The 26,511-nt window shown below is 38.6% G+C and overlaps 1 protein-coding gene across 1 annotated transcript in view; it reads left to right on the top strand.

Annotated features, from left to right (window-relative positions):
* PTPN9 (protein tyrosine phosphatase non-receptor type 9) overlaps positions 1–26,511 on the top strand; it is a 75,092-nt gene that overhangs the window by 22,262 nt on the left and 26,319 nt on the right. The window contains exons 2-6 of the mRNA XM_058542115.1: positions 7,837–7,980; positions 10,497–10,586; positions 11,310–11,434; positions 16,001–16,106; positions 25,280–25,390. Of these exons, the coding sequence (XP_058398098.1) occupies positions 7,837–7,980; positions 10,497–10,586; positions 11,310–11,434; positions 16,001–16,106; positions 25,280–25,390 (576 nt within the window). The remainder of the gene's footprint in view (positions 1–7,836; positions 7,981–10,496; positions 10,587–11,309; positions 11,435–16,000; positions 16,107–25,279; positions 25,391–26,511) is intronic.

Raw genomic sequence — 26,511 nt, 5'->3', positions numbered from 1 at the left:
GTATATCAATCTGTCTGTCTTTTTACCATCATGCTTATATTTTTGTACAGTAGATTGCTAGAAGTGGTAGTGTGGGTCATAGGGTTTGCACATTTTAAACTGTGCTAGATAAGTGCCAAATGAATACAAAGAAGTGATATGAATTATATAGTTACCACATTGTGTGAAAACGCCCACTTCTCATATTATTGCCAACACTGTATGTTATCAGTCTTTTTAATTTTGGTCAATTGATACAAATGGTATTTCTCTTTAAAATTTGTCTTTTAAACTATATACATTTTATTATTTAGCTTTTGACTAGGTTGTACATGGACATGGTTTAAAAGACATAAAAGTTTATAGTTTACATTTCCATCCTGTTTCCCAGCCCCAATTCAGTCCTCTCCCCAGAGGTGACCAATGTTAGCAGTTTTTTGTGTATTCTCCTATAAATATTTTATGCATATATGAACAAATTCATGTAATATATTTTTCCTATTAATTGGCATATCACTTGTATCATATATAAGCAAAAGAGTGTATACAAAAATCCTATATATACATAGGCTTACTTCTGGATTTATTCTCTTCTTTAAAATTCCTGTCTTTATGCATCAGGTTTCTTTTTATCTTGTTGCACTATATGACCTTCAATACAATGTTACATAGTAGTGGTAATAGAAGGCCTCCTGGCCTTCCTATCTTTAATAGAAAAAAATTTTTTTAATGTGTCACCATTTAATATGATGATTGCTTAGGTTTCTGTTAGATAATCCTTAGCAAATTAAAGTAGTTCCCCCTGTTCTTAGTTTGCTAATTTTTTTAAAAAAATCATAATGAGTGTTGAATTTTATTCAATGCATTTGTAGCAACTGTTGAGGTTATATACTTTTTCTCCTTTAGTGTCTGTTGATATAGAAAATTGCTTTGATAGGTCTCTTAATGTTAAACTGTCTTTTCATTCCTGGGATAATCCGCCTTTGGTTATGATGTCTATTTCCTCTATTACACTGCTCTTTCAGTAATGTGAGAGTTGTCTGTACCATGAAGTTGTTTTTTTTTTTTTTTTTTTGTGAGGAGTACTAGCCCTGAGCTAACATCCGATGCCAATCCTCCCCTTTTTCTTGAGGAAGATTCGCCCTGGGCTAACATCCGTCCCCATCTTCCTCTACTTTATATGGGACACCGCCACAGCATGGCTTAACAAGCAGTGCCTGCCTCGGTGCGTGCATGGGATCCGAACCCTGGGCCGCTGCAGCGGAGTGTGCGCACTTAGCCGCTGCACCACAGGGCCAGCCCCTGTACCATGAAGGTTTAATAGAACATGGTGTAAAAATCATCTGAGCCTGTTGGTGGTTTTTTTTTTTTTTTTCGGTAGGGGACATTTGACTTTTTTTTTTTTGGTAGGGGACATTTGACAACTCTTGTTTTTTAATTTATGTTTCATTGATACTCAGTAGTCACTAGTATTTCTAAAAGTAAATCTTAAAGGTTTCTTGGTTCTTCCTCCTCTTGTGTGCCCTCTAAATGTTAATGTTCAGAGTTCTGTTGTTCATTATACATTTTTGTTAGGGAGATATTATTAGAGATATTTATTTGTGCCAGGCACAGTGCTAGGAGCTAGGTGAATAAAATAGACATGATCCCTGCCTTCTCAGAACTTTCCTCCCTGCTGCTAGGGTTTTTTCCTTCTAGTCTGGCTTCCCCACTGCTAACAGAGTCATTTTTAGGGGGGAGAAGAGGACCAAACTTTTCATCTCATCCTTTTGCTTAAAGATCTCTATTGACTCCTTCATGTCTATAAGGGTCGTGTCTGGAATCTAGAGCACAGCATACAAGGGCCTTCTCAGTGTGGCTCAGCCTCCACATCAGCTCATCTCCCACCGTTCTCATACACGCTGGACGTACCAGCCACATTGCATTCCCTATAATCCCTGTTCTTTCATGACTCTGCCTTTACACATTTTTTTTTTTAATTAATTATTTATTTATTTTTCCCCCAAAGCCCCAGTAGATAGTTGTATGTCATAGTTGCACATCTTTCTAGTTGCTGTATGTGGGACGCGGCCTCAGCATGGCCGGAGAAGCGATGTGTCACTGCACGCCCAGGATCCAAACCCGGGCCGCCAGCATCGGAGTGCGAGCACTTAACCGCTAGGCCACGGGGCCGGCCCTGCCTTTACACATTTTGTTTTTTCTAACTAGAATGCCTGTCTCTGCCTGGCAAATTCCTACTTGTCCTTCAAGGCACTCCTCTAAAAAGATTTTTTTTTTCATTCTCCTAGAGAGAGTTTGAATCCCATAGCGCTCTGTTCATAGATCTGTCCTAGAATTTATCAAATTATATGATGATGACCTATTTATATATATTAGTATTTTTTGTTGACTTTAATTTTTAAATTATTAAAAACATGAAAATAGCTGTGTAGGATGGTGGGATTATGGGTGACCTTTTCCTTTTTTGCTAATTTCCTTTATTACACTGTTTCATAACATGATAAAATCAGAAATTTTTCTTAAAACTTTTTCCTGCCCAAATAGCGTTAAAACCCTTTTTAAGAAAGCATTGGCTTTTTTAAAATCACATTTTAAGAAAAGGCAGAATTTTCCTGATAAAATGAAAATATTTGAGATAAACCAGTAAATATTAATTCAAGGAGACTAGGTTTATTTCCATGTTTGGCACAATAACAAAGGGCTAATGGAAAGATTGTAGTATTGATTGATTGATTGAGTGTTGTTGTTGTTGTTGAGGAAGATTAGCCCTGAGCTAACATCTGTGCCAGTCTTCCTCTATTTTGTATGTGGGTCGCCACCACAGCATGGCTGATGAGCGGTGTAGGTGTGTGCCGGGGATCCGAACCTCCAAACCCAGACTGCTGAAGTGGAGCGCACCGAACTTAACCACTGTGCCATGGGGCCGGCCCTGAAAGATCGTAGTTTTTAGTTTGAAAATTCAACAAACCTTACCTTGCTGCATTATAGCAAGCTGCTGTGTCTTAGCTCAGATTCTGTTTCCTAGCAAATTGATATGGACTAAAGGGATTAACAGACATAACAAGGCAACGATTCACAATGAAGGAAAGGTGGGAAAACAGGCATAAAAGGAAGGTAGTTTACTAATGCATCTGTCACAGAAATTAATGGGGAAATGGCATATTTGCTGAAATACAGAGGTGACTTCAAATTTGGTAAAAGGCAGACACTGAGTTTTACATTGAATCATTCTCCTTATTTAGGTATTCAGTGCAGAGTGACTGACTGAATTTTTTTTTTTTTAACTGTGGTAACATTGGTTTATAACATTATAGAAATTTCAAGTGTACATGATTATACTTCTCTTTCTGTATAGATTACATCATGTTCACCACCCAAATACTAATTGCAATCCATCACCACACACATGTGCCTAATCATGCCTTTCGCCCTTTTGCCCTGACTGAATTTTTTGCGTGGTGTTTGTCCTGCAGAAAGCTGTTCCTTTATTGTAATGAGAAATAGCCTCTAGTCAGTTTGATGGTATTAAAAAGGACTTGTGCTCAGGATGGCAGTGTTAATCCCCAGAGCTGCCAGTGTAGTCTGAAAGTAGGGCCAAAAGGACTTAGAAATGGAACCAGGGGTATAAATACTTCTGGACTCTGCTTCTTCTGTATTGCCACAGAGTCCTGAATGAGGAGGAGTTGTTCCTTTAGAAACTATTGTCTTGCAGTTGAACACATATTGGAGGTTTCTAATTTAAATTTATGCTTTTGGATAAAATGGATTAGAGAGATTTGAATTGCTACAGGCTAGAGAGAAATAACAGAGGTCACTTGATTCTGAGGAACTTTATCTGTTGAAAAAGTTTCAGTGTGAAATAACTGGAGAAAAGAAGAAAAAGAGAATGAACAGCCATTCAGAGACTACCTTCCACGTACCAGATACTGTGGTAGATGCTTTTCTTTGATTGTCTCCTCTAAGCCTTATCTCTTCAGATGAGGAAATTGAGGCTCAGAGAGGTTAAATGACTTACCCAAATATCACACAGCAGTGAGTGAGAGGATGGGTTCTTTCTGACTCCCAAACCCACTAGACTGGTGGACTTGTTCCTTGATGGTTAGGTGGCTGACATCCCAGGAGTTTATTTTAAGAGCAAGTTTCTTATGAGTCTGGCTCTTTACTTCCTCCCACATTGTCTTGGAATCCAGGATTTAGGGTACTGCCTGTGGAACTGAGTACCAGCACATTTTACTTGACCTTTTGGGAGGCTAGCCCCTTGCCTAGAGCTCATCTCAAAATTGTAGCTGCTCTTGGGAGTTTGAGGTAATGTGAAGACTATGTTGTTGGTTTTATTCTCTCCTATACCATATTTTAACACCAGTGAATAGCGTCCAGGGTGTAATCCACTTAATTGACAGACTTCTCAGCCATTTTATAGCAGGTTCTCTAGTATCTTTATCCTCATAGCCAAGTAAGAAACTTGTTTTTATTTATTTAAACACGATTGTGGGAGAAGTAATTACAGTAAGCTTTTGATTACGCTGAAACAAATCTTACCCATACCTGAAAACCTGGTTGTGAGGAGGGTTGTAAGTGGTAATGTTAGTTTTTCTGTACATCAGTTCAGACCTTTTCCCAACGGAACACCAAAGCTGTTTGAACTGTGACCACTCTTTAGCTGCCAGGTGTTAACAACTTGTTACTCATAAGCCTAGATAGAGTCAAACCACTAACCTTGAATTAAAGTATATTGTAAGCTGTGACTCGTCATTTGGCTCATTCTTTCTTTCACCAGGAAATATACTGAATATTAATTTCAGGAATTTCAGTTATCCCTTTTGAAGAGGGTCTTGCTCCTTAAAATATCTGGGACTTGGGGCCGGCCCCATGGCGTAGCAGTTAAGTGCACACGCTCTGCTGCTGGTGGCCCAGGTTCGGATCCCGGGCATGCACCGAGGCACCGCTTGTCAGGCCATGCTGTGGCAGCGTCCCATATAAAGTGGAGGAAGATGGGCACAGATGTTAGCCCAGGGCCAGTCTTCCTCAGCAAAAAGAGGAGGATTGGCATTGGCATGGATGTTACCTAAAGGCTGATCGTCCTCACCAAAAAAAAAATATATGGGACTTGTTTTTCTGGTAACCACAAATTGGTCTCTACTCAGTGGTTGTGCCAAATCCATGTGTAAACAGAGGGAGAAATCTGATTAATTGTCTAGAGAAAGGCTTGTCTAGAGAAAGGCTTGTCTAGAGAGAGACCATCCTTTCTGACTTCTTTCAGAGGTTCATCTCTTCCACCAGAGGGATGGGGATACAGGAGAGTGAATCTGAGGCTGAACATAGCAGGTGGTGTATGTGTGTATTTGTGTCTGTAAATATCACATCATTGTTTACAGTACACTGGACTTTCTTCATGCAAGGCCTAGTCAGGCCAAATCAGGAGGAATTGTTCCCGTGCTTAAAGCCAAGAATAACATCCTGACCAGCAGGGGACAGAGGTCAGCTCAAGGCAACGGCTCTTGGGAGCTACAGGACATTGAGAACCTTGAAGGAACTGAGTTTAATAAGAAGGGAGCCAATATGCACATTGAAAGTAGTATGTGAAACCTGCTTGTCTCTTATTGGGATATGGCTTATTTATGAAAAGTGAAAAATCATCTTAACAGTTGGATATTTGATGAGTTCATATCACCTCCTGGTCATTTAACTATGTTTTCCCCTCCTGCCTACATATTGATTTGTCTGTTTATTGTTTTTATTAGAAAAAGGGGAAAAGTATGTTCTATTATTCTGGTGTTTTATTCTACAAGCAGCTTCAGAGAAGCCCAGGAGAGGTCTGGATTTAAAAGATAATATGTTAATTAAAAAACAAATACCCTTCACAAAATCTTCCGGAGTGGCTGAAGTTTTGTTTCTGGGATCTTTATGTGCTCACTTCTCTTCTTTTCCCTTCCGTCTTTCCTCATTCTGATGCTGGCCTCTCACCCCACAGAGGCAAGTCAGACTGTTTTCTGGTGGAGCATTCAAGTTTGTCCTGTTGTCTTCTCTGGGACTCATTTCTCTGGTCTGACTTCAACTGGTTCTGGGCCAGAGTGATCGTTTGAAAGCTTTTCTTCATGGCCTTTATTTCTTGGCTCTTTTAGCGCACTTTGCCTGATTTGTTTTGCTGGTTCTCTCCTTTTCTGGTAGTGTAAGTTACACTGCCTTAGTTGGAAGGTTCTAAAACTCAGGTGCAGCCTCAGGCCTCTTAGATTTCACTCTGGTTTATAAGTACCTTTTTCCTTTCCTAGAAATTGGAGGATGAATCAGGTGCGCTGTCCTGAGATATTGCTGACTCTTCTGGGAGTCTAGTTTGCCTAGTTGTTTAAACACATATGTAGCAATGTGGATTGTATTTGTGAGATAGGACTTGTTGCCAAGGCTCTGAAGTAGGTCATTGCTGTTTTCTCCTCTCGTTTTTCAATAGAAAACTTTAGTGGTGAAGAGAGAATTACCTTGTCTGTGGTCACATAGTAGGTTAGTCTTACACCTTTTGAAGCAAACATCATTTTTGTATTCCTTATACTTCTTAGCATAGATATTAACAAATAGTTAATAAATGCATAATAGTTTAATAAATACATCTTAACTGTAAGTTGATTGGTTGATCAATTACATTTCAGAATTCTCATCAAGTTGATCACATTTTGGACCAACATGTCAGAGACGGTTCTGGATGGAAGGAACCTAATAGCCATGCAGAAAGTATTTAGCAGTTTAGAATATGCATGCAAAAAATCCCATTGTAAATCTTATTCTAAAATGAAGAAATGGGTAGTTTGGCTACAGCAGAAACTGGTTATAAATGTAAGGAAAAACAGAGTGAGAGAGGATAAAAGAATATAATCAAGAGATAGAAACAGTTCCAGAAATGGCATCTTGCCGGCTTGAGATCAAACAGTGAAAATGAAAATTTCCCACCCCTCACCCAATATTAGGCTCACTACCCCTCTCAAACCACTATCCAAAGGGGCTGTTAATGGCTGTTAACTCTCTGGGCGCTAGTGTCTGGTTTTTGGGTTTTGGGGCTACCATGTGAAGCATAAGGAGGTCCTGTGGGGTCAGTCAGTACAAAGAACAGTTGGCCTTTTGATTTGTTAAAATCTTCCTAATAGTTTCGCTGCTCTCAAATAGTACTGCTAATTCCAAAGGCAAAACCATTTTCTGATTGTTTTGCTGTGTCCAATTGGCTTGTGCAACCAAAGCCGCAGCCGAGACTGCAGTACTATACTGCGCATTATGCAATAACCCTTCGGGGAGACCATCCACCTTTTTTTTAACCTTAAAAAAACAAACTCTGGGCCCGGCCCTGTGGCCGAGTGGTTAAAGTTCCACGTGCTCTGCTTCAGCGGCCCAGGTTCATGGGTTCTGATCCCGGGCGCAGACCTACTCCACTCACCAGCCGTGCTGTGGCGGTGTCCTACGTACGAAATAGAGGAAGGTTGGCATGGATGTTAGCTCAGGGTGAGTCTTCCTCAGCAAAAACAAAAACAAAAAAAACAAAAAACCCAAACTCTGCTGTTTTTTGCTTTGGGGCCAGTAATTTGCATCTCATTTGAGAGCCTTGGTCTCCCGCCTCATTATTTCTTCATGCATCCCTGTGCTAAGCCCCGCTCTCTGAACCTGGCTCTGGCTTCTGGCCTCTTTGAGTTTTATGAATGTTGACTATGTATTTCTGGTTTCAGACCTGTTTCCAACTTTTGTCTTTCCCTGCTCCCTGTAGTAACTTTGGTTTCAGACTTCCTTGGGGAAAGGATGATATTTTTTTCTTGTTTGTTTTTTGTTTCCAAAAATATGTTCTCTACTTATTAATTATTCTTTACTTTCTTTATCAAACAGGCCACCAAGCAATTTCTTGAAGAGATTAACAAGTGGACAGTTCGGTACAATGTTTCCCCTCTGTCTTGGAATGTGGCTGTCAAGTTCCTCATGGCCCGGAAGTTTGATGTGCTCCGAGCCGAAGAGTTGTTCCACTCCTACAGAGTACGTAGCTCAAAGGTGGACCAGACCTGTGGCAGCTGGGCTCTCTATGTTGCTGTTCTCTCTGCCACACTCTACACACACAGTGGTTCTCTAAGTGTTCCCCCTACTCCCATAAAAAAAAAAAAAAAAAGTGAATCAGTATCCAAGAGCCCTACATTGGAGTCAGAAAATCCTTCTGAAGAGGTACAGAATCTCCCTAAATTAAAAAGAAAAAAAAGGGAAAGGAGGACAAAAAGCACTAAGATTATTTTAAGACTCAGGCTCGGGCCGGCCCTGTGGCTTAGCGGTTAAGTGCGCGTGCTCCGCTGCTGGCAGCCTGGGTTCGGATCCTGGGCACGCACCGACGCACTGCTTCTCCGGCCATGCTGAGGCCGAGTCCCACGTACAGCAACTAGAAGGATGTACAACTGTGACATACAACTATCTACTGGGGCTTTGGGGGGAAAAATAAATAAATAAATAAAGTTAAAAAAAAAAAAGACTCAGGCTCACTTGCCCCGATCTTGTGGGTTACTTCATTCAATATTTGTTCATTTATTCGACAGATACTTACTGTATACCTACTGTGTTCCAGGTGCAGAGATTACCATTTAGAAAGAGAGAGTAAACAATTATAGAAATGTTATGATAGGCCAGTACTGGGTTCTGTGAAAGCACATTTAGTTAGGAGGGTCAAGGAAGCCTTCCTGAAGAAAATGACTTCTAAAATAAGATCTGCAGAATGAGTAGGAATCAGACAGGTAGGGTAGTATGGCAGAGGGAACAGCAAGTTCACATGCTTAGTGGCAAGAGAGAAATTGAGCTCTGCAGAAATGCTGAGAAGGAATGGGGGCATGGCAAGAGACTGAGCAGCAGAGGTGAACAAAGCTAGATCAGAGAGTATCTGCTTTTTCTTAAGGGCAGAGAAATTCATTGAAGGTATAAACAGCAGAATGACTCGATCAGATTTGCATTCTAGAAAGATTTTCCTCACTGTGCTTTAGAGAATGGATCAGAAGGACTATACTGGAGACAGGCCAATTAGAAGGCTGTTGTACTTACTGAGAGAGAGATGATTGTGGTGTCATTAAGCATAGCATCAGGGGAGATAGAGAAAAAGTGGGCATATTTTAGAAGTAAAATCACTTGCACAGGTTGCTTAAACTGGTCTGTGAGGAAAGAGGTGCAAGAGTTTCACTTGAGTGGCAGAGTAAATGGTGGTGGCATTCACTAGTTTAGGAGACACTGAAGTGGGTACAGGTATGTGGAGAGAGAAGGCTATGAGTTCAGTTTGGCCATGTTAAGTTTGAAGTGCCATTGGGATATCTATGTTCTCTAAGCAGTTAGAATATGAGTCTAGGGTTCAGAAAAGAAATCTGGACTAGAAGTAGAGGTTTTGGAGTGACCAAAGTAGGGCTGAATATTGGAGCCATGAGAATGGGTGAGATCATCCTAGGAGAGTGTGAGAAATAGGAAGATGTATAGGACAGAACTCCACCTCAGACTTTTTGCTTTCTTTGGTCCAGTATTGTTTTAAAAGTTGAATTTTGAATGTGTTATGTAGGGCATGCACTATCCTGTGATCCTAGCACTAATGCTGTCTTCATTTGCTGCCTTGCCTCTGAAGGCATTTGAATTTGATTTTAGGGAAGGATTGAGGAAGACTATAAACAAAGACCTAGCTTGTTTTATTCACTAGTGTCTTCCTAGTACTCAGCTCAGTGCCTGACATGTAATAGTTACTCTACAGATATTTGCAGAATGAATGAATGAGTCAGTCAGTGAATTGAGTGAGCAAATAAATGAAAAAAAGCCCACAGAAGAGACTCAGGAGTAGTTGAACAAATAGGAAAACCAAGAGAGTATTCTCTGTCCAGGATAGACAATGTCTCAGGAAAAAGGGAATGTGAATGGTTAATCTTGTCATTCAAAAGAAGGACTGAACATGCCCAGTGGATTCAGTGACAGGAAGGTTTTGGTCACTGGAGCAGGAGCTCTCAGTGGTGTAGTTAGATTGGGAGTAAATGAGAATGCAGTGGATTGAGGGTGAGCTTAAAGAATCTGGCCATGAAGATGAGAAGAATGAGGTCATAGGAGCTATTGCTAGAGAAGATATCGAGGGGAGGGATGCTCTGGCTCCTATTTAAGATAGGAGAGGCCTAAGCATGGAGGATGTGTGAGAATGTCTGCTTCCAGACAGTTTTTGGGTACATATTTTAATATCCTGGTACAATATCAGTGCTGCTGCATGTTTAAGAACTTTGACCCTGCACTCTAATAGTTCATACTGGTTGGTCTTCGGGGTTAGGATTCTCACTGATTCAAAGGAAAATATCCTATCTAAGGGGCTGATAAGGTGGCATTGGACATGAATTCTGATAACACTCTCTGTTGACCAGGAAGAGGGTTACAAAGTAATTCATGATTCAGTTAATTGACTTCTAAAGTCCCTTATCTCTGAGATTTGGTGGTTACATAAAGTTGTCCTGGATATACAGTATTTTCGTATTAATTCGTCTTGCTGTGCTTTCTTTTAGGAAACACGAAGGAAGGAAGGCATTGTGAAGCTGAAACCTCACGAGGAACCTCTCCGTTCTGAGATCCTTAGTGGAAAATTCACCATCTTAGTGAGTCTATATGGACCTCTCTTGTAGTGTCTCCTTAGTTCCTTTTGTAGCTGATGTCTTCTTTGTACTTTGTTCCTAGACACCTTATCCTGAATTTAGAGTCTCAATAGTCAAGAGTAGATGTGAAGCAGTTGTGCAGTTTGACACAAAATTATTCTAGTAATAATTGAAATTATTGAGAATCAACTGTACAGTAGATTTAGAAAAGTTTCTTCATCCGTCCATTAAGGTTAGTCAAGGCCTTTGGGATGAGTATAAGTGTGTCAGAGGCCCATTCTTCCTTATTTAACGCAGGCTCTCTCCACTCAGAGACCAAAGCCTTTCAGGTAAGTATATAAGGTACTTGTAAGGCAGAGCATGGAAACCGTGGTCAGTCATATTCTATTTTTTTCCCCTGCTGCTTATTTCTTTTTTTTTTGCCATCCTGCTTGGGAAATGAGCTAGGCAGCCAGTGTAGACCATCCTTTAATCTCTCTACAATTAAAGAGTTAAGAGAATGTGGTTTTTTCCTACCATAGGAATATGATCCAGGGGGTGTGAGAGTCAGTCATGGGATGATATAAACTTTCTTCCCTTTCTAGAGCAATTGATGCAAGTCAGAGAAGTATTGCCAGCATCCTGTTCTCTTCAGATCAAACCTTTGTCCAGAATATAAGAAGCCTTGGTGACTGTTGTGGTTTTCTATTCGATTTCTAAATGTTTCTTGCTTTTTATTTGCTCTAGAATGTTCGGGATCCAACAGGAGCCTCCATCGCCCTCTTCACTGCCAGATTGCATCATCCCCACAAGTCAGTCCAACATGTGGTACTTCAGGCTCTGTTTTACTTGCTAGACAGAGCTGTGGATAGGTGAGCATAGATATTATCTTTTAGGTGGCCTATATCCAGATGGGAAAGTGACAGTCCTTGATTTGATTAAACTCAGCAGTGCCTTCACCATGCTCCTAGGATGTGCCCTGGGCAGTGCTATGAATAGAAAACATTCCATGTCCTTAAGGGCTTGGAATATTTCCACGTACTATCAAGATGGTGGGTATTCTGTATCTTTACCTGCTTGGCTCTATTTTCAGGATAACAGAAGCTGAGAAAGCCAATTAACTAGCAATCCTCAGTGTATTGAGAATTACTTATTGAAAGAAAGTGAAGGGGAGATTGCCTATGCTGGTTCTTTTTCCTCATTGTCCCCTGAACGTTGATTTTCAAAACCCTCTGGGGCCTTAGTTTCTTTGTCTGTAAAATAGGAATAATGCCATTTATCTCAGAGGATTTTGAGAATTAGCATTCAGGAGAGAAGAGTCTAGAAGTATATAATTTTATTTATTTATTTATTTTTCCCCCAAAGCCCCAGTAGATAGTTGTATGTCATAGTTGTACATCCTTCTAGTTGCTGTATGTGAGACGCGGCCTCAGCATGGCCGGAGAAGCGGCATGTCGGTGTGTGCCCGGGATCCAAACCCGGGCGCCAGCAGCGGAGCGCGCGCACCCAACCGCTAAGCCACAGGGCCGCCCCTAAAAGTATAAAGTTAAGCAAAATCATCTTTGTAAACAGGTACGTAAGCAAAAAGAACCAGCTCAGGTCATTTCTCTCTCCCCTCTAAGGTAAATGGTATTATTGCTATTCTACAGACAAAGAAACTGAAGCCCCAAGAAGTTTTGTGACTCTAGTACAGTCATCACATATTAGTCCAACTAAGTCTAAGACCCTGGTTTCTTAACTCTTGGCCAGAGCTGTTTGTACCCTACTATGTTGTCTTTCTGCCATACTTTATTTTTTCCCTGGTGATTGCCATTTACAGTTTGTTATTGCTCTGGATGTCTTTGGCTGGTCCTCTGGATTAGAAGTGATATGTCAAGAGCTGAGATCTGAGATAGTGAGAGACAGCTGTGCACAACTTTAGTCATGCTATGGACGTAAGAGGATGGGAATAGTCAAAGGATTGTCTGAGATGGGGCTCTCTTGTCTAGTTCACTTGTTACTGCTTCGTTAGTGTTACTTTCATAGTACTTAGCTTCTGGTTTTGATGCTTAGTGGGAGTTATATCGAAACCACACACACAGCATTATTCTGAAAAAGAGAAGTTACCAAGGAGAGAGGACCAGTGGTCTCAGAGGTCCTGTACTGCCCCATCAGAAGTGTGGCATTTCTCGGATTCCTGTGATTGGTCTTCAGGCATAATTCCCAGGATACAGGTTCCTTTGAAATGCTTCTTTATCTCAGAAGAATGAATGAAAGTCTCCTTTACCAGAAAATTCAGTACTGGGCTTCCTCCTTGGGGAGCTTAGAGAGTCAGAGCTCTCATATAGGCATGGCAGTGGCCAAAGCTTGCTCTCTCCTGTGTGAGTATTGGATTTCACAGCAGGACCACATAGGTAAACATAATTAAAACTTTGTTTTCATGATATCTGTCCCTTTCTTAAAAACCCTGTGACTCCTCATTTTTCAGAGGGTGCATATAAGATAAATAGATATGAACTCGTTTTTCCAAGTAAAATATTTTCACTAGTGAGTTTGTTTTCCCACGTTACCTTGAACCAGGATGAAAGAGGAGGAAACCCCTCCTCTTCGCTAAATCTTGCCCTTTGTCTAAGGCTCAGCTTCTATGATTGGCTGCCTCACCACTCCAACCTGTCATAAATAAAATTCTTTTTACTCTGACTTTAATAGCAGTTATTAATAATACCAATCATTTTGTATTTAATTATACACAGCCTTATGATGTCATTTATCTTATACTGTTGTTTTTTTCATCTACCTCTAGATTGTAAGCTTCTTGAGGGCAGGGAACCTTCTTTTTAACATTATATAATGGAAAATTTCCAAATATCCATAGGTAGAGAGGAAATGGTATCATAAACTTCCACATACCCATCATGCATCTTCTTCAAAGTGATCTATAACCAATCTTGTTTCATTGATAGCCCCTCACCCACCCCTTACCCTTGATTATTTTGAAACAAATGTCAGAACTGTATTTTAAACTTCTTGGTGTTCCTGGTAGCATCCAGTTCAGGAATCCAACTCAGTAGGGAAGCAATTATTAGTAGGGAACTAGCTATTGTTGTAAACTTTATCTTCTGTACCCAAAAAAGTGAAAATCCTATTGCATTTGTATTTATTTCATGTGCTTTCACGGGATGAGCAATTTTCAGGAATATAGAACCTGCATCATTATGCACCATAGCTTCTTTTTATTAAATTCTATTTCCCCTAGCACTGACTTCTCTGTATCCATCCCCTGCCACAGGCTGGAGCTGTGAGGGGAAAATCTGTAATTCTTTGAATTTGGCTCTTGATGAGCTTGTAGACAAGTGGGAAGTCTCTAGACCTGGATAGTTTATTCAGTAATTGTGCCACTTGTTTAGGAGCATCTTTGTTCTTGGTGAATCATAGTCTCTCTGGGGTCATGAAAAAAGCAGTCAAGATTTAGCACTAACTGTAACACATTAGGGTCCATTTGAAACTAAGTCTACGGGAGAAACTTGGGTCTACCTCAGAACTAGAGATTTTGAAATGCTATGTCGTGAGTGGGTGCTTCTGCCTTGGATTTTGTTGAAAGGATAAAAGTATGAAGGCTTCCAGGAGGTGATCCAAAACAATTAGGATACAGAATAACATTGAGACCCCTGATTTCAGGATTGTGTTTTGTGCTAAAAAATTTGCTCAATTGTAAATGTGAAAACTGTTGCTATCATCCGTGACTAGTCTAATCAAATAATTTGTTCCTAATGACCTTTTGGGTATGCAGATCAGAAGCAATAAGGATATGGCTTGGTCGAAGAGTGCAACTTCGAGAAGTCTTTAGGCATTAATGAGATTGGACCGAGGAATACTTCTCATATCTTCATGTGTTCCTAACTTCAGTCTGGGGATAGGCTCATCATCTCTTACTTCACTTTTTAAGAGGCTTTTCAAAGAGCATTTGTGGCTTTGTTCTCTTCCTTCAAGCCATAAGAGACAAATTCACCATCATTGAGCTTAGAGTTTTGTTTTACAGTCTCCTACAGGTCTTAAAGTATTTTCTTAGTGATGGAATTCCAGTCCACTGAATTACCATTCAGTGACCATTTATTGTGTACCTATTTGCAAGGACTGTGCTAGGGGCTGTTGGGGGTAATGAGGTGAACAAAACACATTTTTGCCCTCTAGGAGAGAATCAGATGGCCACACAAAGTTGGAGTACTTTAAGATCCTCAGGAAAAATCCATGGGAAGATTGATGGGGCTTCAAGGAGTTGAAGGATGATAGTACATTTGATTACAGTTATCAGGGAGATCTTCATGGAAGAGGAAACTTTTGAGTTGAACATGGAATGTTATAGAATTTGGATAGGCAGATTCAGAGACATGGGAGAAAACTTTAAATTTTGATAACCTAGATGCTCTGGAACATTCTCAACCCTTAAGAGTTTGGCACTTAATAAATCTGACTAAATACGCATCAGTAAGTATAATTCCAATTCTAATTCCAACCTATAGGGTTTTCCTCTACACCACTAAGCAGTTCTCCAACACTAGCTCAGTGTTCTACAATTCAACTCAATTCTGGCACTATCTACCTGGAGGTAGCATCAGATCCCACAGGTTGAGTTTTGAGTCCTGCAAGACTGCCCTTCCTTCAGATGCCAATGGCAAGTCCAGGTTGTCACCTGTGCTTCTGACCAATAGCCTATAGATCAGAGGTTGCAACGACCCCCTCCTTGGGTTCAGTGAATTTGCTAGAGCGGCTCATAGAACTTAGAGAAACATTTTACTTACTAGATTACTGGTTTATTATAAAAGGATGTAACTTAGGAACAGCCAGATGGAATGGATGCATAGGGCAAGGTATAGTGAAAGGGGCATGGAGCTTCTATGCTGTCTCTGAGTGGGCCGCTCTTCCAGCATCTCTACATGTTTGCCAACTCTGAAGCTCTCTGAACCCATCCTTTTGGGTTTTTATGGAGGCCTCATTACATAGGCATGATTGATTAAATACTTCGCCATTGGTGATTGAATTCTATCTCCAGCCCCTTTCCCCTGGGGGAGAGAGGAGACTGAAAGTTTCAGCCCTCCAATCACATGGTTAGCTCCCCTGGTGACCAGCCCCCATCCTTAGGTGAGTCCAGAAGCCACTTCATTAGCATATAACAACAGACACTTTTATCACTCTCCTCACTTAGGAAATTGCAAGAGTTTTAGGAACTCTGTGCCAGGAATAGGGTTGAAGACCAAATATATATTTATTATAAATCACAATATCACAATTAAACATAGCAGATACCAAAGATAAATCATCTTTTTGTAAGACCAGTGTTCAGGGAGGCCGTTATTTTGGTCCCAGGTGTGTCCCATATTTCTGTTTCTGTGTTTTTGCCCCAGGCTTTCAACCTCCCTTATGCATCTTATAAATGTTTTTGTTTAATGGTTGGTTTACAGCTTTGAAACTCAAAGGAATGGACTGGTGTTTATCTATGACATGTGCGGTTCTAATTATGCCAACTTTGAGCTGGATCTTGGCAAGAAAGTCCTAAACCTGCTCAAGGTAAGCCTATGAGAGGGCCTCCTCAACTTTCCTTCAATGGTTAGGATACTTTTTTTTATTCTTTGGGAGATTGAGGAATGGTATAAACTTCAGACATTATGTTCAGTTTAAAGGTCACCTGTAAATGATGACTAATATCTGCTTCCTCAGAACAAGAAATGGTCTTAAAAGTAAAGTGGGAAGAATTAAAATAAGAAATGTGCAGAAATGTTCTGAGTCATAAAGGTGGGATGTCCCTTTCCTGAAGTTTTGTAGAATAAGAATGAATGAATGAGGTAAGGCCAGTGTCTGTGAAAAATGTCACCTGGCCAGTGACTTTCAGACTTTCTTGTCTCAGTATAGTCAGAAATATGTTTTACATTGCGACTTAGTACACAAAAGTATATGTACACTAACTACACACATACATGTAGAGTTATATAAATAGGTAGCTTCTTAATCTCTTATCCCAAACTCTTAGGTCAAGAGGTATTTTTAATATTTTGAACTTTAAAAGATAATATGGGGGCTGGCCCGGTGGTGTAGTGGTTAAGTTCCCACGCTCCGCTTCGGAGCCCAGGGTTCATGGGTTTGGATCCCGGGCACAGACATACGCACCGCTTATCAAACCATGCTGTGGTGGCACCCCACATATAAAATAGAGGAAGATGAGCAGATGTTAGCTCAGGGCTAATCTTCCTCAGCAAAAAGAGAAGGATTGGCAACAGATGTTAGCTCAGGGCTAATTTTCCTCACCATAAAAAAAAAAAAGATAATACGGTATGTATGCCACTCTATAATCAAACACATTAATATTTCTTTAATGAAATGTATTATTCATAATGAGTGGAGAAGAATAAAGGCTATAAATAATCGGTGGCATTTCAGGTCAGATTTTGCTGCCCCATAAATTCTTGCACCAAACTTAGAAAAGAAACTTAAGGTTTTCAGAGCTGTTTAAATTTCAGAATCCAAGGACAAAGGTGTGTAGATCTGTGTGTACTTATTTATAAAACAAAAAAGTTTCACAAAACAAGCTTTACCCTTACTGTGTGCAGTCACTTTGATTATTCTGTTTCATATTTTTAAAATGTTAGTCATGATGTATTAAATTAATTTCAGGACCCACTGAGAGACAATCTACAGTTTGAAAAACATTGATCTAGGAGTCTGTGCAGTTTTTGTTGCAGGACCTCACTTGGGAGTACTACGGAACTAGATTTTTAGAAGTGTTTATTTACTATTACAGCTTTACAACAGAAAGTATATAAAGAGGGTATTAACGCTGCATGTTGTTTTCTGGGACTTGCATTTTTCACTCATCATTATATTACTAAAATTCTTGTTGTGGCATGTAGCTGTGATTCATTGCTTTTTATTGATGGTTGAAGGATTCATACCTTTTAATTCCTCACCTATTGATGAATATACCAGTTTATTCATCCACTCTTCTATTGATGGCTCCTTGACTTGTTTCCTGATTTCTGCTATTATGAACAGTGCTGCTATGAACGTTGTTATACGTGTCTTCTGGTGCATTTGTGCAAGAGTATCCCTGAGGCAGAGTTTCTCAATCACTTTTTCATTATTGCCTCACTAAAGAGCCGTTTTTAGACATTTCCTCCCCTAATTAGTTCCTCTTGTAATGAAATTCTAATAACACAGATGTACTATATATATCTTTAAGTTCTCAATGTATATCAGTGCTTTATACATAAAAAGAATATGGTGGGTTTTTTGGCCCATTCCCCACTCTGCTCAGAACTAATTTTACACCCTTGGGAGTGATATCACCCCCATCGATAATGCATGCTCTAGAGGATACGTCTAGGAATAGAATTACTGGGTCATAGGGTCTGTAAAGATTCAACTTTATAAAATAGTGTGGAAATGTTTTCCAAAGTGGTTGTACCCACCTGCCATGTATAAACTTTCCATTGATCCACATCCTTGCCAACACTTGATAATGTCAGTCTTCTTAATTTTTTCCCAGTCAAGTGGGTATAAAATGGTATCTTGTGGTATAACTTCCGTTTTTCTTATTAGTGAGATTTTCTTCATATATTTATTGGCCATATATATGTTTTCTTCTGCAAAATGACTATTTACAGCTTTTACCCATTTTCCTATTGGTTTGTCTATTTATGTAGGTTTTCATATATTATTAATACTAATCTGTTTATATGTGTGTGTGCATATATATATATATATAGATATATATATACTGTCTCAGTTTATAGCTTGTTTTTTCACTTTTTTTTTTTTTTTTGTGAGGAGGATCAGCCCTGAGCTAACATCCATGCTAATCCTCCTCTTTTTGCTGAGGAAGACTGGCTCTGAGCTAACATCTATTGCCAATCCTCTTCCTTTTTTTTCCCCCAAAGCCCCAGTAGATAGTTGTATGTCACAGTTGCACGTCCTTCCAGTTGCTGTATGTGGGACGCGGCCTCAGCATGGCCGGAGAAACAGTGCGTCGGTGCGCGCCTGGGATCCCAACCCGGGCCGCCAGTAGCGGAGCGCGCGCACTGAACTGCTAAGCCACGGGGCCGGCCCTGTTTTTTCACTTTTAATAAAGTCCTTTTGAGTAACAGAAGTTCTTAAGTTTAACATGGTTAAACGTGTCTGTATTTTCTTTTCTGGTTAATGTGTTTTGCATTTTAAAAACTTCGCTATTCCAAAGTTGGAAAAAATATATTAACTATTTTCTTTTCTTTTTTATTTTACTGCTCTACCACTGATTCCACCATGTGTATTAATTTTTTAGTTGATTTTTTTTATTGTGGTAAAATATACGTAACAAAATTTACCATTTTAACCATTTTTAAGTTTACAGTTCAGTGGTATTAAGTATATTCACAATGTAACCATCACCATTCTCCATTTTCATAACTATTTTGTCATCCCAAACAGAAACTGTTACCCATTAAACAATATCTCCCCATTCCCTCCTCCCACCAGCCCCGGTAAGCTCTATTCTGTCTCTATGAATTTGCCTATTCTAGATCCTCATATAAGTGGAATCATACAATATTTGTCCTTTTATAGTTGTTTTATTTCACTTAGCATAATGTTTTCAGGATTTATCCCTATGTAGCATGTATCAGAATTTCCTTTTTAAGGGTGAATAATATTCCATTATATGTATATATCACTTTTTGTTTATTCATCTGTCAATGGACATTTGGGTTGTTTCCGCCTTTTGGCTATTGTGAATAATGCTGCCAAGAACATTGGTATGCAAGCATAGATTGAGTCCGTGCTTTCACTTCTTTTGCATATATACCTAGCAGTGGAATTGTTGGATCATATGGTAATTCTACGTTCAACTTTCTGAGGTGCTGTTTTCTGTTAAAAGTTTAAAAATTTGCTTTTGTCATTTAAGACTTTAATCCATCTGGAGTTGATTTTTGAGTATGGTATGAGATGTAGGAATCTGACTTTTTCCCCCTGATATGGATAGTTATTTTTTTTCCAGTTTCATAGTAGATAGTCCCTCCTTTCCACAACTTAGATTTTTTATTTGTCAGTTTTAACAAAGTTGCAATAACCTGTTAATATACCACAGACAGGGGCCGGCCTGGTGGCGCAAGGGGTTAAGCGCGTGCTCCGATGCGGTGGCCCGGGGTTCTCTGGTTCGGTTCCTGGGTGCGCACCAACGCACTGCTTGGCAAGCCATGCTGTGGCGGCGTCCCATATAAAGTGGAGGAAGATGGGCACAGATGTTAGCCCAGGGCCAGTCTTCATCAGCAAAAAAAGAGATGGATTGGCAAATGTTAGCACAGGGCTGATCTCCTCACCAAAAAAAAAATATATATATATATATACCACAGACAATTTAATTAACCATCTAACCGTCTTTCTGTGTTACTTAGGTTGTTTCCAGGTTTAAATAATGCTGTTATGATCATTTTAGCTTTTCCTCTTAAATTATTTTAAGAAATTTATAAGACTTGCATTATTTGGCTAAAGATTATAATATTCTTATATCCCTCTTATACATCACTAGGTTACCCTTCATAAAACTGGGAAAAAATTTACGTCACCAACAGCTATGAATATCTATTTCCTTGAACCATCCCAGGACTGCACTCTGTATTTTTTTTTTTTGAATTTAGAAGTTCTAAATTGATACCTCCTTTTATTGTTTGTTTGAACTCCTTTAATAACAAAGTTGTATCTTTTTTTCAAATGTTCTTATGCTGTTTGTGTGTCCTCCTTTATTTGGGTCAAAATAATGAAATACTCTGTATGTTTTGTTGTTGTTTTTGCTATATAAATTCAAAGAGGCTGTAATAAAGTCCTGTTGTCTTAGAATCTATATCATGTTCTTATTAGTAACTTAGTTGCTCTGTCATTGGGAAAAGATAAAATTTTAAATATAATCCCCTACCATCCCTATTCTCACGAAAGTTGTAGATAGAAGTTTATCTTGAATGCATAGTCTCACACTCCGGATTTCTATTTAATCTGAAGAAATTTCCAGCAGTTACTGTGATGACAGTTTGGATCAAAATACGACACTGGAGTAAAAATACTAATAATCTTTGACTTCTTAAATTGCTCTGAGTAGATTTTCCCCATCTTGGTAGATTTCTTAAGATTAATTCTGGTTTTAAATTTTAAAATGTCATAACCTATTTTAGTTGCCATCATGTGGATTCTTAACGGTTTAATTATTGTCTTAGATGAATCATTTAAACCAGACACTGTGGAATTTACCCCCTAAAGGATAAATCTTTATTTTTCTGATTATGAAATATATGGCTAAAATATATTGATTAAAAAAATTTTATTAATGCAGACACATATAAAGTAATAATCACTAATATTTACTGAATGCTTTGCATACTGTTCTTAGCTCTTGTCATGCTTTAGAATCATTTAATCCTGACATTACTCCTATGAAGTGTGATGGCTGTTACTATTACTTATCCCCATTTTACAGATCTAGAAACTTAGGCCTAGAGAATTTAAGAATTTGCCAAAGGCAATACAACAAAAAAGTGACAGGCTAAGATATTACTTACAATCCCACTCCTTGGAGATTATCAGTATAAAGAGTTTGGGGAATATATCTCCAGGCTTTTAAAATGTATGTGTGCACACACAGGGTGAGGATAATTTATGATTTTTTTTCTTTACAAATATTGAGTTATGCTATATCCAGTGGTTGTAACTTGACATTTTTTACTTAACAGTGTATCTTCATCTTTCTATATCAATTAATATAGCTCTTACTAATTTTTTTTTCCTTTTGTTAATGGCTGCAGAGTATTCCTTTTATGGATATACCAAGCAGAAAAAAATGAAGTTCGTGCCTCTTTTGTGTGTTATTATAAAGGCTTCAGTGACCATCATTTTACATACATTTTTGTATATTTGACCAATCATTTCCTCAGGATAAATTGCTATAATCAAATTTGTAGCGTTGAAGAATTCACACATTTAAATTTTTAATAAATATTGCCGAATAGCCCTCTGAAAACTTGATTCAAATTTACACTCCCATTAATAGTCTTTTTCACCAGTTTCATCAACATTGATTTATTGTTCAGATTTTAATCATATTCATGTTTTTATTTGGTGTTTTTCTTATTATTGATGAGCTTTAACATATTTTCATGTTTATTGTATTTCTTTCAGAATTTTTCTTCTCATATACTTTACCCATTTTTCTATTGAAGTGTTTATCTCTTATTGATTTATAAGACTTGCTATAAAGAATATTGTTATTATTATCTTTTTTTTTTTTTGTGAGGAAGATCAGCCCTGAGCTAACATCCATGCCAATCCTCCTCTTTTTGCTGAGGAAGACCAGCCCTGAGCTAACATCTATTGCCAATCCTGCTCCTTTTTTTTTCTTTTTTCTCCCCAAAGCCCCAGTAGATAGTTGTATGTCATAGTTGCACATCCTGCTAGTTGCTGTATGAGGAACGCCGCCTCAGCATGGCCTGACAAGCGGTACGTCAGTGTGCGCCCAGGATCCGAACCCCGGCCGCCAGTAGCAGAGCGTGTGCACTTAACCACTAAGCCACGGGGCCGGCCCCAAGAATATTATTAAGTATGTTATCAGCATTTTTTGCAGTTTATAATTTGTTCAACTTTATAGTGTCTTTCATCATACTACTATGTTTTCTTTCTTTTTCAAAAAATTTTATATACTACACTATATATAGTATGTATATCATATTATATGTGATACATACTATTATAGATAAAATAATTTGCTTTCAAATAGCTGTCCTGGCAACATTTACTGACTAATACATTTTTTTCCTACTCATTTAGGATAATACTTTTATCTTACACTAAATTCCCAGATGGTAGGTGTATCTATTTCTGGACTCCCTGTTCTATTCTATTGATCTAGCCATCTAGACCAACATATACACTGTTTTATTTATTATAGCCTTGTAATAAAGTTTAATATCTTGTAGGACAACCTTCGTCATAATCTTTTATTTCTAAAAGTTGTTTTGACTGTTTTTGCACTTTTATTCTTTTACGTGCACTTTCGTGTGCTTTTAAGTTTTCACTGATATATAACATACATACTGAAAGTGAACTTTATTTTATAACTAGTTGTTGTTTATTTTAATTATAAAAGCAATTAAAAAGCAATTCAAGGAAAAACCTCTGACTCGCCTCCCTTCCTCACACACCCCAGTGCCATTCTCCAGAGGTAACCACTTTTTCAAAATTATAAATCTAATGAGAAATCTTTTTTTTGTGTGTGTGTGTGAGGAAGATCAGCCCTGAGCTAACATCTGCCAATCTTCCTCTTTTTGCTGAGGAAGACTGGCCCTGGGCTAACATCTGTGCCCATCTTCCTCTACTTGATATGGGATGCCGCCACAGCATGGCTTGACAAGCGGTGTGTCAGTTAGCGCCCGGATCCCCAGATCTGAACCCCGGGCCACCGTGGCAGAGCGCGCGCACTTAACTGCTACGCCACCAGGACTGCCCTGATGAGAAAATTTTTTTAAAAATTATCATCATCTCTTGATTAGAGTCATTCAATCAAGTTCTGGAAAATAAAACACTCTGAGATTTTATTTAGGTATAATGAATTAATAATTTAGGGAGAATTGACATCTTTATACTGTCATCTCGCATCCAGGAATGCTGTGCTGCTGCTTTTTTTTTTTTAAGTCTTTTGTTATGTCTTTCAATAAAGATTTTTAAATTATTTTATTTATCTTGCATGTTTCTTAATGAAGTTTATTTCTAGGCTAAAAAATATGTACATATATGTAATATATGTGTATGTATATATTTATATATATATATATACAAAAAACAGCAGACACCATGGATAAATCATCTTTTTTTTTTTTTAAGATTTTATTTATTTTCTCCCCAAAGCCCCAGTAGATAGTTGTATGTCATAGCTGCACATCCTTCTAGTTGCTGTATGTGGGACATGGCCTCAGCATGGCCGGAGAAGCGGTGCATCGGTGTGTGCCCGGGATCCGAACCCGGGCCGCCAGCAGCGGAGCGCCCGCACTTAACCGCTAAGCCAGGGGGCCGGCCCTAAATCATCTTTTTTATAAGACCAATGACTTACAGGGAGAGAGACAGAGAGGGAGAGAAATGGGGTGTGTGAGTGGTGTGGGTGTGTACAAGCACTATTATAAATCAAAAGTTTTTACTATTATACTTGTATGCTGATTATTATTTATAGGGTAACTAATTTTTTTCATATTTATCTTTTATACTTTAAAATACTATTGTAGGGACTGGCACCGTGGCGTAGTGGTTAAGTGCCCGCGCTTCGCTGCTGGTGGCCCGGGTTCGGATCCTGGGCACACACCGACGCACCGCTTGTCAAGCCATGCTGTCGCGGCGTCCCACATAAAGTGGAGGAAGATGGGCATGAATGTTAGCTCAGGGCCAGTCTTTCTTGGCAAAAGAGGAGGATCTACATGGATGTTAGCTCAGGGCTGATCTTCCTCACCAAAAAAAAAAAAAAACTCTTATAATCAGAAAAAAATTTTCATTGTAGAAAATTTTGGACAATTCAGACCAATATACATTAAGAAAAAATATTCCCTTTGATATCATACGGAAATAACCACTTTTGACATTTTGGTGTATGGCACTTTCTTCTAGATGTTTTCCAATATACTCTTAATTATGTTTATACAATTTCGATATACAGTAAGCTCCAGCAACTTTATTTTATGAACATTTGTAATTGCTTAATAATAGTCTATCCTGTATTTTCTATAATTTGTTTAACCATTTCTATGTTGTTGGATATTTGTTTTTTTCTCATTTGTTATAATAAACTGTTTTTTCAACAAACATTTTTATATTTCTTTGCACATCAAATAATTTATTTGAAGCAGGTTTCTAGAAGTAGAATTACTGGAACAAAGGATATAAACATTTTAAATAAGGTTGTGAAAAATAAAAGTAATACAAAGTATTATAGAAAATATATAGAATAAAATTAAAATGACTCATAACCCCACTTAGCAGAGATAAATTCTATTGAACTTTTGATATAATTCTTTACAATCTTTTTTCTCTGTGACAGTATATATGTGTGTGTGTAATTTATTAAACAAAATTAAGATTATAGTTTTGATCCTGTTTAAGATTATATTGTGAGCATTTTCCAAAGTTGTAAAAAATTCTTGAAATCTTCATTTTAAAAGTTATGTAATAATCTTATTATAAGATATACCAATTTTGTTAACCCCTACCCATTTTCAGAACATATATATTCTTTCCAGTTTTAAAGTATTATTTTTAACTATCAAAAATAAAGGTGTAGTAAACATTTTTGTTTATGAATCTTTGTGTTTCTGGTTATTTCCTTAGGATAGGGTCTCAGAAATGAAATTACTTGATCAAAGGATGCACACATTTTAAATGATATATAATGCCAGATGCCTTCTAGGTGTTACTAATTTACTGTCTCATCAACAGTATATTTGGGTGCCATATAGTCATTTAAATGACTATCTTTTAAAGATAAATCAGCTTTTAATTTCTTTCTTCTTAACCACTTTTTCTCTGGCAACTGAAGTGAAACCTGAATTAGGCTATAGACTCCCCCTGCTGGGTAAGAATGGAGAGAAGAGCAAAAAACCTCCACTTTGGGCTTGAAGAGTCACGGGTTCCATTAGGGTTCTGTTGCAGTACCCTAATTGGTATCTTTAAATCCTCATATGTGTTCTCCACAGGGAGCATTTCCAGCTCGTTTGAAGAAGGTACTGATTGTGGGAGCACCCATATGGTTCCGAGTGCCCTATTCCATCATCAGCCTCCTCCTAAAGGACAAAGTCCGGGAGAGGGTAAGGCAAACTAGCTTTATTTTATTTGGAGGTGGATAGATACATTCCCATCTCGACTGTTGAAACCTGCCAGTTATTTTCTACCTTCAAAAAAATCCTCCTGGCTTGTCTTTCAGAGTGCTTTCTGTTTCTGTTAGTGTATTCACTTATATTCTCTGCTTTGTTCTTTACTCAGCTCAGTACAGGCTGCCTCTTCCACTATAACTACAAGTTCCTTGAAATTAGAAGCTGGGCATAGTTTGTCTGGCACTCTCACTCTATAGCACCTTGCATAAAGATAGTACTGAAAGAATGTGTCCCATGGTTAACTTAGGGATAGCTACTACTTCCAAAATTTAGCCTAGTGCTGTAGAGGTCTTTAATATTTAACAACTTCTAATATAATTGCGTTAGTTGAACTGGTGTTTGAATTTGCTCAACTGGAAATACCATTCAGTCCCTTTGACCACCAGAGTGGCGGAGAAGTCTCTTACTATATCTCTTTCTACTTTTATTCCTGGCGTTTTCCCTTAAAACAGCTTGTTGCTTCCTAACTTCAGAAGTGTTGTCTAAAATTATCTTAATTCTGTTATCATCCCCTGAGTGTTCTGGGATTGAAAGATTATGGTTTCACTCATTCGCTCATTCATTTCTCACCCTTGAAAGAAAGAGCATATGAAACAGTGACATAATAGGATAGGATTATGAGGTGATATCAGTAATATATAACGTATAAAGTATAAATGCATATATAAACTCAAATTACATTGAGCACCTTTACAGTCTAGGCTCTGGGCCCTGAGAATTAAAAATTGAGTAAGACAGTCCTTACCCTCAAGGAGCTCATGGTCTTGATAGGGAACACAGAGAAAGACATGTGCAGAGGACTGTGGCTCTGCATGAGCACAAAGGAACATATTGCCTCAGGCAGTCAGGGAGGCCTTCACAGAAGAGGTGCGCTATTAGCTGGTCCTTGAAGAGGCGGAGGAGGAAAAGGGGGCAATCCAGGAATAGGCAACAGCAAGAGAGGCAAGCATTCCCATTCCACACAGATTCCAAGAATAACCAGCCAGGCTAGTTTGGTCCAGTGTGGCTGTGTCCAAGCAGAGAGCAGAATTAGACATTAGGATTACTTCTCTAGC

Source organism: Diceros bicornis, chromosome 5, assembly GCF_020826845.1.
Source record: "Diceros bicornis minor isolate mBicDic1 chromosome 5, mDicBic1.mat.cur, whole genome shotgun sequence".
Lineage (NCBI taxonomy): Eukaryota > Metazoa > Chordata > Mammalia > Perissodactyla > Rhinocerotidae > Diceros > Diceros bicornis.
This window is presented reverse-complemented; position numbering and strand designations above follow the sequence as displayed.